The sequence below is a fragment of the Palaemon carinicauda genome, chromosome 24, assembly GCF_036898095.1.
Source record: "Palaemon carinicauda isolate YSFRI2023 chromosome 24, ASM3689809v2, whole genome shotgun sequence".
NCBI lineage: Eukaryota > Metazoa > Arthropoda > Malacostraca > Decapoda > Palaemonidae > Palaemon > Palaemon carinicauda.
Genome location: NC_090748.1, coordinates 69,804,561 through 69,824,560, shown reverse-complemented (window position 1 = coordinate 69,824,560; position 20,000 = coordinate 69,804,561). Strand labels below are relative to the sequence as shown.

Sequence of the window (20,000 nt, the reverse complement as noted above, 5' to 3'; positions counted from 1 at the left end):
ATATATATATATATATATGTTTGTACTAATGTACTGTGTATTTTTATATATACCATATATATATATGAATACTGAATACAGATGTCAGAAGAAAGTATGTCAAGAAATTTGAAAGTAACTAAAAATCTATACAAATGTATAGATTCTCATCGTTTATTTATTTTCTTATTTCCTTTCCTCACTGGGCTATTTTTCTCTTTTGAAGCCCTTGGGATAATAGCATCATGTTTTTCCAACTAGGGTTGTAGCTTGGCTAGTAATAATAATAATGATAATAAAAACATTGGTGATGCATGTTATACATTGCATAATATAATATGTTGAGAGTGATTTGAAGATTTTATGATGGGGGCTTTGATTATGCCAGATTGTGTAGAGAGTTGGTGATTTCTTGGGTTTCAGAATTTGCTTGAGACTTGCCTTGCGTTATTATCAACATAACAGAACAATGTCTTTTTAGATGGAGAGGTGTGAAAAGGCAAAGCAAGAAAATAAAGCGAAAGGAGAAAAGTTATGGGATAAGAAAATGAGTTGTGAATGGACTGTGGAATGGCTGATATAGTCATATAATTTAATACTACTGTGGAATACTAAAGAGGAATTACAGTGACTAATAAGCGTTTGAAAATATTTGCAAAACGAAAGAGTTGAGAATAAAAGTTCAGTAAGGTATTGATGGCCAAGGGAAATCAGAGAAATGGAGAAATGAACTTTGCTAAGAATGTTGGAACAACGAAAGTAATAGATTTCTATGGGTTTTTGGAAGGATATAAAATGTAACGGATGATGGTTGCATAAAGGCAGAGGATAGACGCAGATTTTATGTCTACCGGCTGCAAGTGTGCAAAAGCCCGTGCCTAGCCGTAAGGGCCAGACAATCTAAAACAACTGCAAAGTTTGTGTAGCAAGCAGGATCCAGGTAGCAAGGGAGGTAGCAGGATGTGTACAAAAGATTGAATCGTTTACAGTAGCTGACATAGTCATGTGTGATGAACTTTTGGAATGTATGAAGTGAATTGTTTGCTTATTGTATGTGGTTTATGAAGAATTGAAAGGGATGATCAATTTTGAGATATGTGAATGAAGTGATAAAAGTATTTGAGCATTTTAAGGGAAAGGACGGACCAGTGTGTTTTGAGTTGGTTAGTTTGCATATGTGGGAAGAATGAAAGGTGATAGGATGTATGGTAAGAGAGAGAGAGAGTATAATTTGGAAGTGTTAGGAAGGGAGAAGAGTGGTATGCTATAAGCATAAGGTTGTTTAAAGGTCACTGAAGCTCTTAATATCTACATCTTTAGTCATTGGCTGTTGTAGGTTAATCTGAACAGTTTAGTTGTATTTATACTTAATAGAGTTCTGTGTAACCTGTAAAATTAAGCTGCATAGAATTTTAATATCTGATTTTCTTTTGGTTATTGATGGCAGCTAATTTATTCATCTATCTTTTTGTCTTAGTATGTATCGTTTTTAACTGACACTTGGAAATTATATTAAATTTTAAAGATTAATTTTTCTATTGTTCATGTGAGAAATAGTAAAATCTGTCCATGGACTTAATGCTATCTGGTTTTAAAACATTTGCGAAGACACCAAAAGAAAAGGGATCCCAGACCTTACAAATAGGTAAACACACGATCCAGGGCACACCTGAAAAAGACACCAATCACTGGGATGCTTCATAGATAAATACCTTTATGTGTTTAGGTGAACAATTAATATCCATTGTTTACTCTATCCTCTTTCCTATCCTATCAACTCGGAGTGCCAACATTTTAGATTTTTGCCAAGTGTTCGGTTATCACCTGTGATTTTCTTCCCAAGTTTCGACTTTATTGTGCCATTCATCATTAATTGATGTCTGCCGTCTGATTTACCGAAATTCAACTATTACTCGATATTTGATTGTGATGGATAGTAGTCCCTACAAAAATACACGCATAGAATAGCCCACGTTTAGGGTGGCACTCATATCTCTCTCTCTCTCTCTCTCTCTCTCTCTCTCTCTCTCTCTCTCTCTCTCTCTCTCTCTCTCTCTCTCTCTCTCTTGTTTCATCATCTTGATATACTTAGAATGGACATCTAGAGCTATACTTCGTCATATGCTAGAGAAATTTCATTTCTTCGTCATATGCTAGAGAAATTTCATTTCCTGGTGTACATGAAATGATGGTCATGTTTTGTCTAATGAAAATGATGATCTCCAATTCGTGATGAACTACAACATTATTCTAGCGTTTGACATTTGGGAAATTATGAACTGCCACTGCATGTTTGCTAAATGGGTGTCAAGTCTCGGCGAGTTTCATATATTGTCACCTCAAGAGAGCGCCAATGTCAGCCCATTAACTAAGTGGAACGGCGGATCCTGACTTTGATCAATTGCCTTTTTTATTTTTACAATGAATTGCATTCATTGTTCAGCAGTGTAGGAGATTGCTGATCCGTATTTGAATCAACTTGTTGGTCATTATTTAATTTGTGTCGATATTTTAATTCATTAATCAATATTCGATTTTGCGTATTCTAATATGATTTCGCTGGAAGAAATCTAAACTCAGCTAACGGTATTGTAAGTTTAACACTGAAATAATTGAATTCATACAAGTTACTCCGTATGTTTTCTTGCATATTAATTCTTTCCAGCAAAAAAAAAAAAAATATATATATATATATATATATATATATATATATATATATATATATATATATATATATATATATGATTACTGTATGTTTTTTATATTTGATTTTATTTAGAAATAGATGTGGGATAGAAAAACTGCCTTTCTGAAATTAAATTAAAGCTGTCGTTATTTCCTTATCAATAGGAAACAAAAATTTTCGTTCATAATTACAGAGAGGGTAGGGGTAAAATGCCATTGTAATATATATCGTGAGATTTCATATCAAAATGAGTTTAAAAGGTTATATAGTGAAATATTTTCAAGGAAGATTTCCTCTCGCGTGAAATTTCATTTCCATCCATACTACGTCAGAGAAACATTGACATATGCCAGGGATTGGCAAAATGCAGTGTTCTGATTTCCTCCCCCTTTTGAGATAACTGACGTTTGTTGTTGTATGGCAGTGTTACTGTCTTCCTTTTTAACAATAAAAGACCTTTCATCTTAGAAAGGGATGTATATATTGCGTAGAAAAAATAGGATCTAAGAATCTTGGTTAAGGCGAGGAGGTTGACATAATCAGATGTATAGAATATCTTTAAGGCAGCGGGAAGTTGTAGAAAAGGATTTACCCTAATTTTAAGATGTGTTAAATTAAAATGTGGCCATCGTCTTACTTTCCCCAGTCATTCGCGTCAGGTTAAATTGTTGCTTCTGTTAAAACGGGTGTTTTTATAACGAAGACCCTGGCCTTCTGGATATGAGGTACCCCAAATTTGTTACTTTATTTTTGGAAACCATTTCATTATACCCGCCGACACTCTAGACGCCTATCCCTACAATGAAGAGATTTTTTGGCCTTGTGCTATTAATGAACCATTTCCATAAAAGAAGTAAATAGTCTTGGCTATTAAACTTGGATAAGTGATTATGTAGTTTATTGATCTCTCTCGATTGAACGAATGTTATACAAACTGCTTCGTTCAGAAAGATTTTACCTCAGGGATATGGATACCCAGTATGGAGTAGTGCCGCCAGTACGCCTGCCATGGGGCACTGTATGCATTACTTTAGAGCCTTTGTAGCGTGCCATCGGTCTGCAACTACTTTTTAGTCCAGTGTGACCTCTGTTCCCGCCTCCTTTCTTCCATTTTGCTGACCAGATTCTCACCTTTTATTTTAAGAGTATAAGTGCGGGGATTCCCACAGTTGCATATCAGTATTGAATGAGCTCCCCGACCCCAGCAGTGGTCCATATGGCCCACATCCATATCTCCAAATCTATCCCATCCATCCCTGCTCTTCTTGGAAGTCTTGTTGTGAAACGAATAGGTCGAAGGCTCAAATTAAAAGGACGTTTATTTTAATATTTGATGCAGGTTACTACATTTTTATGTATTATATGTATAATTTTTTTTGTTTATGTATACCTGTAAATATGGAGCATATACAGTATATGTATTTATAGGTGTATGTACATAGATGTATGTATGTATGTATATATATATATATATGTGCATGGTATGTATATATATGTATATATGTATATATATATGTATATATGTATATATATGTATATATATGTGTGTGTATGTATGTATGTATGTGTGTGCACGTGTGTATGGCCTATATATATATATATATATATATATATATATATATATATATATATATATATGTATGGTTGTATGTATACATAATATATATATGTATATATATATATATATACATATGCATATACATATATACATATATACATATACATATATACATGTACATATATATCTCTTCTGTCAGGTTTATTTTTTCAAATTATTTATTTTCTTATTCTCTCCTTCAGGTTTGGGGGTGCATAATTTCCCTCCCGTGGACCAATAATGGCCGTTATATAACTCATTGGATAGCTGCGTTGTAGAAGGTCTAAAGAAAAAGGAAGAGCTGTTTTGGATCATCCTGTCTATCAATTTGAAGTGTTCTGCGTGCGAGTGCGTGCTAGTGACCAATAGCGTAGTTAATCAGCAATCGAAAAGCGGCATTTGTAAGAATGTTGATCAGACTTCCCTTTGCCATGTAAGCATAGTTCGTCACACCGTAGTGATGATGGTGCCACTGCGGTTATGTATCTTACTTTCATTGACTTTTGTAGTGTTATTAGCCTCCGATTCGAACGCCCAAGAGGTGGATTTTGAATATGAACCTCTTGCTAATGATTACTCTGACGATCATATATCATACTATGAACCAAACTTGAAAAATACCACTCTACGTAAGTGTCATTGTGGCTTAGATGAAATACGGAATGGAAGCAGATGTGAGAAGCAGAAAACTTTGGTGGCTGTGTATGATATTTATCATTCACACTCCACAGTATTAGTGAATACCACTGAATTTGGAAATGTGGTTAAGGGCGGGATCTCGTGTTCGGAAAAGACAAGATTTTTAGAATTGGGGAAAAATCCCAATATTAACGAGCAGTTTTTCGTGCTGGAGACGGGTGAACTAGAATGGAATTACATTATCTTTAAGAATTTCTGCATTGAACATACCTATGACTCAGAAGGTGCTCCGAATGAATGGTATGCGTACGTATGTTTGGAAGCACCGAAAATTCCTAGGTGTTGCCTTAAAGGCCAGTCACTTGATGCAAAAGGCCATTGTATAACGTCAGGTGTTGTAGGTTTCTCGCCTCCTATAAGGGTGAGTGACCAGTTCATATCCTGGCCCGAAGATGATACAGAATCAGTGGAAAATATCTCTTGTACAGAATCCGAGGACACCCTCGTTTTAGAACTGGACAACTCTGCACAACTCTTGAACTATCACCAAGACAGACCTGTCTTGGTTGGGTCCCAAGCATCTGTCCTAGGACATCAGAAAGCCCATTTAGATTATTGTGTGGGAGTTGATTCACAGGGTAAAGGGTATACAGCCAAATTGTGCCACAAAGATCCTAGGAAAGAGCACCAGGAAAAGTGCGAAGGTAAACTCTGCGTGCGGAAATGTTGCAAAGATTCCGAGTACCCTAGTGCTGGTGGTTGCATACCTGTTCCAAGTGATAATTTGACATCATTTCATCCGATATACCATGACCCTAATACCTTTGTAGAGGTTGAGGCACCAGAGAACTTGACATTGGTTTATGGCCTGCCCTTGTGCAAGGAATTCTTTCAGTTGACACCTCATAAAGGGGCAGATGATAAATTCTTTTTGCTGCAAAATGGATATCTGCATGCGACTGCCTTTCCAAAACCTTACCCTCCCTCTGACTATTGTATAGATTACTTCTTAGATCCAGATCATGGAATCCTTATGCTACCCTTGGTGTGTTTCCAAGAGGAAGACAGAAATGTGATCTGCGAAAATGTGGAGAAATATCTGTACCCTACCTTGCTAATAGTGTCTGTTATATTTTTGGCCGTAACATTGGTTGTGTACATATTTGTGCCAGAGCTGCATGCCAAGGTACACGGAAAGTGTCTCCTGTCTCATGTCTCGGCCTTATTGATGGCCTACGTCAGCCTCTTCATCGTGCAACGAACTACGAGTGATATCTCGAATTTTGGATGCAAGTTTATTGGTAAGAACAGTTTGTATATTCTCGTTGCTTATGATCATTCCTTTAAGATTTTATTCCAGTGTAGGCCTACAAAAGTCCCTTTGAAATGCAGTTTTAATTTGCTTTACTTTAGAGATAACTTGATAATAATGTAACTTTTCTTATTAGCTTTTAAACAATCAAGACTAGTGCCATCTTTCGTGGGTTACTAGAATAGCGAATGTGATTTTAATAGTTAAATTTGTTAAATAATTATATTAACGATTGAATGAGTGGCATTTGCTTAAGGCTAACACTTTGATACTTGACGTAGATCATTCATTGTAATTTTAACAAAACGAATAGTATAACCAACTGGTTATGTCAAACTGTCCTGCTGATATACTTGAAATTATAGTATTTTTGTTTAAACTTTATGGTACTACGATCTATCAATCATTGCCATTTTTTTATCTTTTCAGCGTCAGTGACCCATTTCAGCTTCTTAGCAGCCTTTTTCTGGCTAAATGTAATGTGCTTCGACATCTGGTGGACTCTCAAGTAAGTACTATAAATAATAGTCCTTTTATAGCTAGTGTAAATATTTCATTGTCACATGCGTCTTGATTCAATATCGTGTGGAATGTATTTAATGTTCCTGTTTTTTGAAAGTTTGTACTAGATCGACAAATCTCTGAATATGTCTTGGACGCTGTTCTGTAAGACAGGTAGAAAAAAATTCACTATTATAGAATCCTTTGCTCTTAGTGTGAATTACTTATTTCCATCCATAGCACATGAAAATAGGTACCTCTAAATGCATACAAAAAATTTAAATTGAAATTGGAAAATTGGAATATTATCTTTGGCGTTTATTAGTTTTCTGTTTGATTCGATGACAATATCATAATTTGTTGTTTGTGTCATCCAACGAATTCACTCATGGCGATTCATTTGCGTTTTATAAAACCAAAAATTTTAGTAATATAAACCTATTAATCATAAGTACAATTCATTGATTTATATACGAGTTGATTTCTTCCATGCGCAGTAATTTTTGCAAAAGTTTTCTTCTGAAAGTTTTGTTTCCTAATATTTTTGGATACGTTTTCAACGGGAACCATCGTTGTCTAGTAAAGAAACTCGCATGTCATGTTTACCAGAATGTTTATGAATGTTACCATAGGTTTCATGCGTTTAAGGAAAAACAGAATAAATGATTGGAATATACAGTATACATCAAAATTGAGAAGATGTCTCTTGTATAGAAGTTAAAGCTCGAAACGTTAATGAAATAAACTCGATTTGAATTTATATTGTATTCTATACATTCATGACAAATGAAAATGCAGCCTCTGACTTCATGTGATATATTTCAGTCAAAATTCCAAAGCATTTAGCAATAAGTTATAATAATAAACATGGGTACGTTTTGGTCCGAGAGATTAGATGCGAGGAGTTGAAGTCCGGTTCGTTCTTCTGGTCAATGCAGAGAGCAACAGGGTCGAACGGAAAGCTTGCATATCATGTGTTCAGAGCCGGACTTTCTCCGCTCATTTCTCTCTCTCACACACACACACACACACACACACACACACATATGTATACATATATATAAATATGTATATATATATATATATATATATATATATATATATATATATATATATATATATATATATATGTGTGTATGTATGTATGTATGTATGTTATTTGATAATGTATGTATGTATATGCGTGTATGGTAACCTTATTGAAAATTCAGAGGTTCACACTTGCAGCTGATGTTTTTATGCTGAATATGTTGACATACGTCTCTCTTCATACTTGTACTTTATATATGACAGATCTATAACGATGTTCAGCTACTCATCGTAAAATATTTTGTATTTTTAGTTCATTACTCCTCATATATAGTTTATAAATTTCCTTAATTCCTTTCCTCACTGGGCTATTTTCCCTTTTGGAACCCTAGGGATTGTGGTATCCTGCTTTTCACATTAGGTTTTAGCTTAGCTAATACCAATAACAACAATAACAACATTAGTAACCTGCTATAAACTGTTCCAAAAATAATCCCACTTTTTATGGAAATCTTGTTGCTATGTTTCATGCAAAGCATATATGATCGTCATTAATTTTCAAATTCAATTACGAGAAACAGAGAGAGAGAGAGAGAGAGAGAGAGAGAGAGAGAGAGAGAGAGAGAGAGAGAGAGAGAGAGAGAGAGAAGGTTTTCTGACCTTCATTCACCTGATCATAGGCGAAAAAGAATCGGTTATGTAACAACGAGGATAATAGCTTTTGTAACAACACTCTCTACAAAAAATTATATATTGCTCGTATATAAGATAAAATAACAAAAAGCAGTGGAGAGAGAGAGAGAGAGAGAGAGAGAGAGAGAGAGAGAGAGAGAGAGAGAGAGATTTAATTCACGGATCTTGTGTCTAAGACAAAATATGGTAGTTATGTTAGAGAAATTGAAGGTGGTTGCATTTCAAAAAGATAAAGTGCAAGAAACAAATGACACCAAATTCAACGTTGAAATAAAATTGCATAGAAAAATAACTTGATCTTTGCAAGGGACTTGAAGTATATTCATGCGGATATGTCAGTTGGTCTTTCATCTTTAGCTGTAGTATTCTATCTCATTTATCTTATTTCTCTTCCCCCTGTTTTTTGTAGTTATAGTTTGTACATTAAAGGTATATTTTAATGTTATTACTGTTCTTAGAACATTATATATTAATTGTTCATTACTTCTCTGGTTTGTTTCTTTTCTTTCCTCACTGGGCTATTTTAGCTGTTGGAGACCTTGGGCTTATAGCATCCTGCTTTTTTAAGTGGGGCTGTTGCTTAGCTAGTAATAATAATAATAATAATAATAATAATAGAGGTAATTATTGTGAGGTCATATTCTTGGAGTATGATATTAGTAGTATCTCTCTCTTTCTCTCTCTCTCTCTCTCTCTCTCTCTCTCTCTCTCTCTCTCTCTCTCTCTGGACAGTGTCTGCACCCAGTCACCCGAAATTCTTTCCACAGGCTAAACGGAAAAGCCATCATTACAGGCGATGCCTTTTGTATCGGAGATTGCGAGACTCGGGCAAGGTGTTATTTTGTCAGTTCGCGGTATGTCAGACGGCTTTACAAGCTATGCAAAGAAGTAATGTAATGATTTGAACAGCAATTTCTGTAGGAGATATTTTAATTATACTGACTAAGGTTTATATGGATAACCTGCGTAGATTATCGTTATTAATACGGGGGTGAATTGTGTATGGAGTTAATACATGAATATAATTCAGTTGAAATAAAAAAAAAAAAAGATCTTTCGGTGAAACAAAAGCAGTCCGGTCAGTAAGTCTATAAGAGAAACCGGAAATAAGAACTGAAAAGATAGCATGAAAGTACTCGAATATTTGAAGGGAAGACTTGAAATTTAAAAGCTAGTAACTAATTTCTCTGTCTTTACACTGGGAACCTTGAGCGTCTGTTCCTCCCAGTTTTTCTTAGAACCACCTTTGAGGGTACCAAGAATTTCGTCTCCAGTCCTCCTCTTAAAGATATAGATTTGTCTCTCCTAATCCAAAGGATAACCTTGAGCATCCCACCGAGTGTCTGGTTCTGGTTGTAGAACTACCTGGAACTGGTAGGACTCGCATTGGGGGAATTTTGGGAGGGCGGCATTAGTAATTCACCTTCTGCCCGCTTGTATATTAATATGACAAACAGGTCTTTTTGCCTTAGAAATACCTGACATGTGTACCACATGTTTAGCAGTTAGAGGGGAAGTGTGTATTCCTCTTATATTCCTTTGTTTTAATAGTTTTTATTAGGTTATCCCATTTACGTTTGCCGTTGTGTATACAAAGTGAATGACATCAGTTTTATGTGCATTTTGCTTTTGTACTATCTTCAGCCTCTTACACACATGAATCAGTGATGTTTTGCTTGCATTTTCGTGTCATGTATATATATATATATATATATATATATATATATATATTTATATTTATATATATATATATATATATATATTTATATATATATATATATATATATATTTATATATATATATATTTATATATATATACATTTATATATATATATATATATATATTATATGTATATGTATATATATACATACATACATATATATATATATATATATATATATATATATATATATATAAATATATATATATATATATATATAAATATATATATATATATATATATATATGTATATATATGTATATATATATATATATATATATATATATATATATATATATATATATATCAGCCTTGATAGTTTGATAGTCTAGTGCAGGACAAAGGCTTCAGAACTGTCGTACCACTTGTGTCTGTTTATGGTCTTTTTATGCTAGTCTTTACCCACAAATTTGCTTGGCACGTCAATCCATCATCTTCTCTTCCTATCACTGCTTCGTTTACAGTCTTCAAGGGCCCATTCTATTATTCTTAATGTCCATTAATTATCTGTCACTCTCATTACATGACTTGCTCATGTCCATTTCTTTTTCTTACATGTTGTTAGCATATCCTCTACTATAGTTTGCTCTTGTATCCATGTTGCTCTTTTTCTGTCTCTTAGTGTTATTCCCATCATTATTCTTTTCATAGCGCTTTGAGTTGTAAATAGCTTTTGTTCTAAGGCTTTAATAAGGCTCCAAGTTTCTGATGGTTCTACTGGTAGGACCATCTGATTAAAAGAGAGAGAGAGAGAGAGAGAGAGAGAGAGAGAGAGAGAGAGAGAGAGAGAGAGAGAGAGAGAGAGAACGCTTCTGGAACTTCTGTAAGACTATGAAGTTATTCTTTGAACATGAAAGGGCAGTGTGAACTGTTTTCACCTTTTAAACCACACCAATTAGTGACATGTCTTTTTGTTGAACTGTAACATTTGAAAGCGTATGCAATAGAGTTCACTTTGTGAGTTATTCTCATCTATTTCATAATCTTTGCTATAGTCAGTAATCACTGACTTGATGCTTAAAACTTGTTCTTGAAGAGAATGGCACCTATCATATCGGGATTCAAGTTCATATCTCTGCTCAGGTGTCTGAAGAACTGACAGCGATTGGTTACACGAATCTTTTCTCACTATCTTCAGTTGGCAAGTCTTATCATCGTTGCTGATATCGTCATTGAGGTTTATTATTATTATTATTATTATTATTATTGTTGTTGTTGTTGTTGTTGTTGTTGTTGTTAATATTAGGTTGTAGTAGGTTGGCCAGGGCACCAGCCGCCCGTTGAGATACTACCACTAGAGAGGTATTGGATCCTTTGACTGGCCAGACAGTAATGCATTGGATCCCTCTCTCTGGTCACGGCTTATTTTTTCTTTGCCTACACTTACACAGAATAGTTTGGCCTATTCTTTACATATTCTCGTCTTTCCTCATACATCTGACAACAATGAGATACTTAACACATCTTCACCCAAGGGGATAATTACTGTACTGCAATTTGTACAGTGGACTTTCCTCTTGGTAAGGGTAGAAGAGACTCTTTAGCTGTGGTAAGCAGCTCTTCTAGGAGAAGGACACTCCAAAATTAAACCACTGTTCTCTAGTCTTGGGTAGTGCCATAGCCTCTGTACCTTGGTCTTCCACTGTCTTGGGTTGGAGTTCTCTTGCTTGAGGGTACACTCAGGCACACTATCTTATTTTTTTTTTCTTCCTCTTGTTTTTTTGAAATGGTGTGTTGGGCAGGCTTAATAGAAGGGCCATGGATGCCTGGTGGTTTATCAAGAGGTTGTCTTTTCCTTTTTCTGATTATTTTTCTTCTTAAAACCATCCTTACTGTCCTCCCTTCAGTTGAAGTGGCTATCCTGGAGGGTATTTAGCCTTGCATGGTGTATCGGCTCCTCCATATTGACCAGTTTTTCCGACTTTTTACTATTGTCTATGGGTATCATCAATCACTTTGTTTATAATTCTGTACGTATTGTTTTTGTTATAATTCTTGTTAATCTAGTTTTTAAGTATGCTGTCTCTTTTTTATTTCTATTAATTCTTATGCTGTCTGGAGACATTAAGCGAAATCCGGGACCAGTACGTCCTAGATTTCGTCAATGTCGTCTTCTGTATTGCAATATTCGTGGTCTTCATGCAAATATCCAAGACCTTACAGTTGCGTCCAGACAGTATGATATTCTTTTGTGCTCAGAAACTTTGGTTTCTAATATGAGGCACTCATCTGAGCTCCTTATAACTGGTTTTAAGAAGCCAATAATGTTGAAACGTGATGCCATCCCTAGGGCCAGGGGAATGGCGGTGTATATTAGGACCGAGTACCCTGCTTCTCATAAGTCCTGCTATCAATGTGGATGTCATGAGATTCAGGTAATAAAAGTTTGTGGTAGGCATAACAACTTTTATTTGTGTTCGATCTACCGGAATCCAGACATAGATGATTCTATCTTCGATTGTCTTCTTACCATTATGGCTAAGATACAAGAAGATGATAGAAAGGCTTCTTTTGTCTTTGTTGGTGATTTTAATGCTCACCATAGGGAGTGGTTAAGTTCTATCTCTCCTACCGATCGCCATGGCTTAAGAGCTTTAGACTTTGCCTCTGAATCAGGCTGTGAGCAAATCATAAATGAAGCTACTCACAGGTCTGGTAATTGCTTGGACCTCGTATACACTGACTCCCCTGGCGTTATAACTAGTAAGGTTGGTTCTCCAGTCGGGACATCTGATCATGCCTTGATTTCATTATTAGTGAAGACTGAGCAGCCTGTCCCTGATATATCATATTCTTGTAAAATTTATATGAAATCCCAAGCAGACTGGAATGGGATTTTACTTGATCTTTTGTGCTTGAATTGGTCACAATTATATAATAGTGTAGATCCTGTTGTCCCTTTGAATGAGAATCTAGTCAACATAATTGATAGGCGTATCCCTTCTCGTGTGCTAAGGTACCGAGTGAAGGACAAACCGTGGTTCAATGATGATTGTAGACGTGCTTATTTGGAGAAACAGGAGGCCTATCATCTTTGGAAGGGTAACAGATCAGATTTGACCTGGAACAACTATACTCAGCTTCGAGCTTTTGCTCAGAGAGTTTATGCCTCAACTGAAAAGGAGTACAATTTAACCATAAAAGAAACACTTTCTGGTACAACTCAGGAACATAAATGGTGGTCTACCCTTAAATCTGCACTCTTTGGTGTAGATGCAACAGTTCCTCCTTTACTTAAACCAGATGGCTCAGTCACTCACTGTCCAAAGGAAAAGGCAACCCTTTTGGCTGATGTTTTTGACAGTAAACAGAGTAATGAAAAACTTGAACTTCCTCATTCTGTTTTCCTGAGGCTAAGCTAACTAGTTTAGCTTTTCGATCTCGTGAGATTAAAGCTCTGTTGATGGACCTTGATGCTTATGGAGGTGTAGACCCAAATGGTATTTTTCCTTTGTTTTTTTATAAAGACAGCAGATTTCTTAGCTCCAAAGTTATCTGTTATTTTGCGCAAGTTAGCAAGAAGAGGAGCTTTTAGCGCTAGTTGGAGAATTGGTAATGTTACTCCTCTATGTAAATGTGTTTGTGGTAGCTCAAGTCCCACTGATTACCGCCCAATTTCCATAACTCCCATATTATCTAAAGTTTTTGAACGTCTTCTGGCAAAACGTCTTAATAGGTTTGCTGAAGGTAATCATCTACTCCCTAGTTTGCAATTTGGTTTTCGTAAAGGCCTTGGAGCATGTGATGCCCTTCTTACAATCTCCAATGCTGTACAGAAATCCCTTGATTGTGGTCGGGAAGTTCGTATGATTGGCCTTGATTTTAGTGCTGCCTTTGACCGTGTTAATCATGAGGCTCTTGTTTTCAAACTGAAACAGTTGGGAGTGGGTGGGTTGTTTCTTAGTATTATTATTGATTTTTTAAGTAATAGATCTCAAAGAGTTGTTGTTGATGGGCACCATAGTGATTATAGGAATGTGATATCCGGTGTTCCACAGGGTAGTGTTCTTGGCCCATTACTTTTCATACTATATACACATGACATGTGGTTTGGCCTAGAAAACAAGCTTGTTGCATATGCAGATGATGCTTCTCTCTTTGCATCAATTCCATCCCCTGATTGTAGATCTAGGGTTGGTGAATCCCTTAATAGAGATTTAGCTAGAATTAGTGCATGGTGCAAATTATGGGGTATGAAGTTGAATCCTAACAAAACTCAAAGTATGATTGTAAGTAGGTCAAGGACGGTGGCTCCTCAACATCCGGATCTCAGTATTGATAATGTTTCTTTAAATATGTATGACTCTTTCAAAATTTTAGGTGTGATTCTCGACAGTAAATTTACTTTTGAGAAACATATAAGGTCTCTGTCTTCTTCAATTGCACAAAAAAAGGCTTATTGAGAAAGTCTTTCAAGATTTTCGGTGATCAATCTATTCTGAAGAAGTGTTTTAATTCTTTCATTCTACCTTGTTTTGAGTATTGTTCTCCTGCTTGGTCTTCAGCTGCTGATTCTCATCTTAATTTGTTGGACAGAAACTTACGGTCTATTAAATTTCTTATTCCTGATCTAGATATTAATCTCTGGCACCGTCGTTCAATTAGTTCATTATGCATGTTGCATAAGATTTTTCATAACTCTGACCATCCTTTACATTCAGATCTCCCTGGATAATTCTATCCTGTTCGTAATACTAGGCAGGCAGTTAATTCTAATAGCCAGGCCTTCTCCATCACGAGGCTCAATACTACGCAGTACTCTAGAAGTTTTATTCCAGCTGTTACCAAGTTGTGGAATGATCTTCCTAATCGGGTGGTTGAATCAGTAGAACTTCAAAAGTTCAAAGTTGGAGCAAATGCTTTTTTGTTGACCAGGCGGACATGAGTCTTTTATAGTTTATTTATGACATATTTGTTTTTGATGCTGTTAATAGTTTATATATGACATGTCTGTTTTGACGTTGTTACTGTTTTTAGAATGATTTATTGTTAATTTGTTCTCTTCATTTAATTATTTCCTTATTTCCTTTCCTCACTGGGCTATTTTTCCCTGTTGGAGCCCCTGGGCTTATAGCATCTTGCTTTTCCTACTAGGGTTGTAGCTTGGATAGTAATAATAATAATAATAATATCATAATCGTTATCATTATCATTATCATTATCATTATTATTATTATTATTATTATTATTATTATTATTATTATTTTATTTTGCCGTTTTTGTGGGAATGAAACTTAGATGGTTGGTACTGCTGCAGTTAATTATTTTCCCCTAATATTTTCATGTTTGACCTACTTTTTAAAGGTTTCTTTTACTCAGAATTCATTATTGTCTCGAAGATAGCTTTAGATTGTTTGGGGGTTATTTATTCATTGGCCACTGTATAGGTCAACATTTTAATTTTATCTGACTTTGATAGAAACCATTAGGGAGGTGCCTTTGAAGTGAGTATTTTTCCAAAGTATTCTTTGCCCAATTTATTATAACGTCAAGATGTACTTAAAGGCCAATATTTTAATCTCTTAGTTTTACAAAACCTTTTAGTTTTCGATTTTTCCTTGATTATAAAGAAACGAGAGATATGTCATCTTTTTTCAATTATTTTTTTACTCATCAATCAAAGTGTCAATTTAAAGGGTATAGATTTGATTTTGTTTTGATTTTTATGAAATTTGGTTGTAATACGCTGTTCAATAATCAACTGATTTCAACGGAGGTCAATTTTCAATCAAAGGTCCAAATTTAGTTTTTATCAGAGTTCTATGAAATTTGGTATGAAGGAAATTTGATGGTTTGTGATTTTTTTTTATCCATATATTTTCACGTTGATATAGTTTTCAAAGTTGCTGGTCAATTTATAAGCCAAAATTTTATTTTTTACTCATAGATCAGAAACTATGTTGGTTTAGAGATCTTTCGTCGTTGGATTTTATTATATATGATAATTAAGTACTGAGGGTTAATGTCAACTTTTGTAAGGTAGAGGCACCCACTTCATTTGCCAATAAATCCTTTAGTGATTTTCTCTACCAAAACCCCTAGTTTTCTTACAGGTACATCTCTTACTTCTTATTTCGCAGGAATATCTTCCCTACATAATAAAGAGTAAGTGTCTGGTTATGTATGTATGTGTATATATATATATATATATATATATATATGTATATATATTTGTATATATATATATATATATATATATATATATATATATATATATGTATATATATACATATATATATGTATATATATTTGTATATATATATATATATATATATATATATATATATACATATATACATATACATATATTCAGTCACGCTTAGCTTTCCCCGTCCTTCGGGTAAGGGGGAGAGGGAGTAGTCATACCCTGGTTAGAGGATGGTGTATGTGCCTATTGTGTACATCTATCTAAATATTTAGCTGTTATTTTGACGGATAGCGTACACTGGTTTATTATAATATCTGACCTTAGAAAGTTGTTGATAAATTATAGGCTGAAATGGTTACCATCATGTTATATCGATGATTTATGATGGTATATTTTTGTTAGGAGACAAACTTAAAATCAAGTCGTCGTCATTATTTGTTTCATTATATATGGCGTTGACTTATTTCAAATAAGTATTTTCTAAGTTAAATCTAAGCTAAACGAGCTTGACCCTGTTTTCTACTATTCATAATTAACATTTTAATTGTTTATGTGAAGAAACAAACTTCCGAGGCAATCTGCAACCTCTTAGAGCCATAAGCGTGAAAGTGCATAGACCTGGCTTCTGTTTATCATGCAACCATTGTTTATTATTTTGTTATCTATATCTAGCCTGTTTGAGAATGCAGACTTGGCACAGTTTTCAAACCCTTCGCCAGGTTGAACAATCACCTTTTCTCTTCAGTGGTTTTCTCCTTTTGGAGCTTAAGTTCAAGTTTTTTTTTTTATTTACATTGAAGGACATAAGGACATAAATAATATAAGGTTAGCGTCAGTAACCCCCATTATTACGACACTCGAAGATATGTCAAACAATGAATCACAGTCAATTAGGCTTTTTCTTCTTTCTTTTTCCTCAAGGCAACAACATTGTGTGTCTGTGCCTTCTGTCGGATGAAAGTATCTATTGTTTGAGTGTTTCTGTGAATAGAATATATATATATATATATATATATATATATATATATATATATATATATATATATATATATATATATATGTATATATGTATGTATGTGTGTGTGTATTAATATAAAATGATGATTTTAGAATAAACTTGAAGATGGGAAGTTGCAAGGAATTTTTTGATCCATTAAAAATGGTCAGTTCAATAATAATAATAATAATAATAATAATAATAATAATAATAATAATAATAATAATCATTTTAATAATAATTATAATAATAAACTGCGTAGCATTTACACTAGAATTAAAAGTTGGTAACCTTTGTGATAATGAGGTTTTCCGAATATTCTTAAATGAAAGTTGACAACATCACCATTAATGATGCTAACCTAGATTTGCTAATGAATTGACATACTGTATATGGTCGGATATCTTTTACGAACAGTTTGTCTAAAGTGAAATCATTATCGGTTTCTGCAGAATTCTCATATTTCATCTGAAGATATTATTATTATTATTATTATTATTATTATTATTATTATTATTATTATTATTATTATTATTACTACTAGCTAAGCTACAACCCTAGTTGGAAAAGCAAAATGGTATAAACCCAAGGACTCCAACAGGGAAAAAAGCCCAGTGAGGAAAGGAAATAAGGAAATAAATAAACGATATAAGAAGTAATGAACAATTAAAATAGAATGTTTTAAAAACACTAACAACGTTAAAACAGACATTTCATACATAAACTAGAGAAAGAGACTTATGTCAGCCTGTTCAACATAAAAAAAAAAAAACTTTTGAAGTTCTACTAATTCAACTACCCGATTAGGAAGCGGCCGAACTCTTCAAAATCTCGTGACCTGATTGTACTAGAACTCACCCATTGTTTTCATTCATATACAAATAGGAAGGTCATTTATCTTGTGGATTTTGCCGAGTGGATTTTCTTTATCCTTTCGGTAGGGCCAACTGTGATAGACTTAGATCGTAAAATGAATTAAAATTATTATTATTGTTAGCATTATTAAAATTTGATCATTTATTTTTTAAAGATTATTAGAAACTTATTATTGTTAAAGCTATTGAAATTATTATTATTATTAGAATTATTGTTTTTACAAGTATTATTATTATTATTATTATTATTATTATTATTATTATTATTATTATTATTATTATTAAAATTATTAAATTTACTGCTATTTTTTAAATTTCTTATATGATTAATTTTAGAAATATTGAAATTGTTATTATTATTAAAATTATTATTATTAGAATTATTGTTGTTAATAATAAAATTATTAGAATTATTATTATTAATAATAAAATTACTAGAATTATTGTTATTTACGGTGACTCAGTGGTGCTTTCAAACTTTGATCACTTCATTATGGTGATAATGCACAGCTGGTTTTGGTGCTTTCTCTCATTCAAGTAATTAAATATAAAGGTCTTGATAATAATAGGAAAAATGATAGGATGAAAGAATATCAATAAACAACTGAGAGAGGTTTCAAAGAATGTACGCGAATGAGTGATCTTAGGTTAACACACATCTACACACGTTTGCTAGGTTCGTGGATTGCTTCCATCCTACCGACTATCCCTTCACCTGGCTATAGGCTATATGGCTGACACCGTCTGGCAGTGTACAATAATGCGTTAAAAGGTATTTGATTTTATATATATATATATATATATATATATATATATATATATATATATATATATATATATATATGTATGTATATATATATATATATATATATGTATATATATATATATATATATATATATATGTATATATATATATATATATATGTATATACGCACATATATATATATATATATATATATATATATATATATATATATATATATATATATATATATATATATATATATAACGAAATAAATGTAAAAGAGCAGCGTAAACAGATTTAAGTTTTCACCCTATGAAGATCAAGTGTAGTGAGATGATAGACGATACAAGTTCATTTGCATGCGATAGGTATATATATATATATATATATATATATATATATATATATATATATATATATATATATATATGTGTGTGTGTGTGTGTATATATATATGTATATATATATATTATATATATACTGTATATATATATATATATATATATATATATATATATATATATATTTATATATTATATACATACTGTATATATATATATATATATATATATATATATATATTATATATATATACTGTATATATATATATATATATATATATATATATATATATATATATATATATATATATATATATATATATTTACAAACATACATATAGAAAATGTATGTGTTCATTTGCAATTAGTTTTATGTTTGGTAACATCATACAAAGACACACGTTTATCATTCATTAACCCAATATTGTTGCTTTTTATTAATAGGTTATTTCTAAGAATGATTCCAACTTTGTTTTTCTACATGTTTCCATTTGTATAGTGTATAACAACGTTTGCCAGATGAATTCAATGCTGAAAATGTCGTGGATGATTTAGTTTTCCATTTTTCATTCAAAGAAAGAATGAAGGAACTATGAAAATCGTTACATTATTTTGTCTTCATGGAGAATCTGGCAACATCGTTTAATTGTCAATCGTTGCTAAGGCACGTAAATTAGAAATACTGACCTATTGCATATCAACAGAGCAAGGTTACGATGTTGCAGGGAAGTGCTCT

The 20,000-nt window shown here is 33.1% G+C and overlaps 1 protein-coding gene across 5 annotated transcripts in view; it reads left to right on the top strand.

Annotated features, from left to right (window-relative positions):
* LOC137618144 (uncharacterized) overlaps window positions 1-20,000 on the top strand; it is a 165,291-nt gene that overhangs the window by 20,969 nt on the left and 124,322 nt on the right. For all 5 annotated transcript variants that reach the window (XM_068348171.1, XM_068348172.1, XM_068348174.1 and 2 more), the window contains exons 2-3: window positions 4,466-6,202; window positions 6,643-6,721. In XM_068348171.1, the coding sequence (XP_068204272.1) occupies window positions 4,723-6,202; window positions 6,643-6,721 (1,559 nt within the window). In that variant the 5' untranslated portion in view covers window positions 4,466-4,722. The remainder of the gene's footprint in view (window positions 1-4,465; window positions 6,203-6,642; window positions 6,722-20,000) is intronic.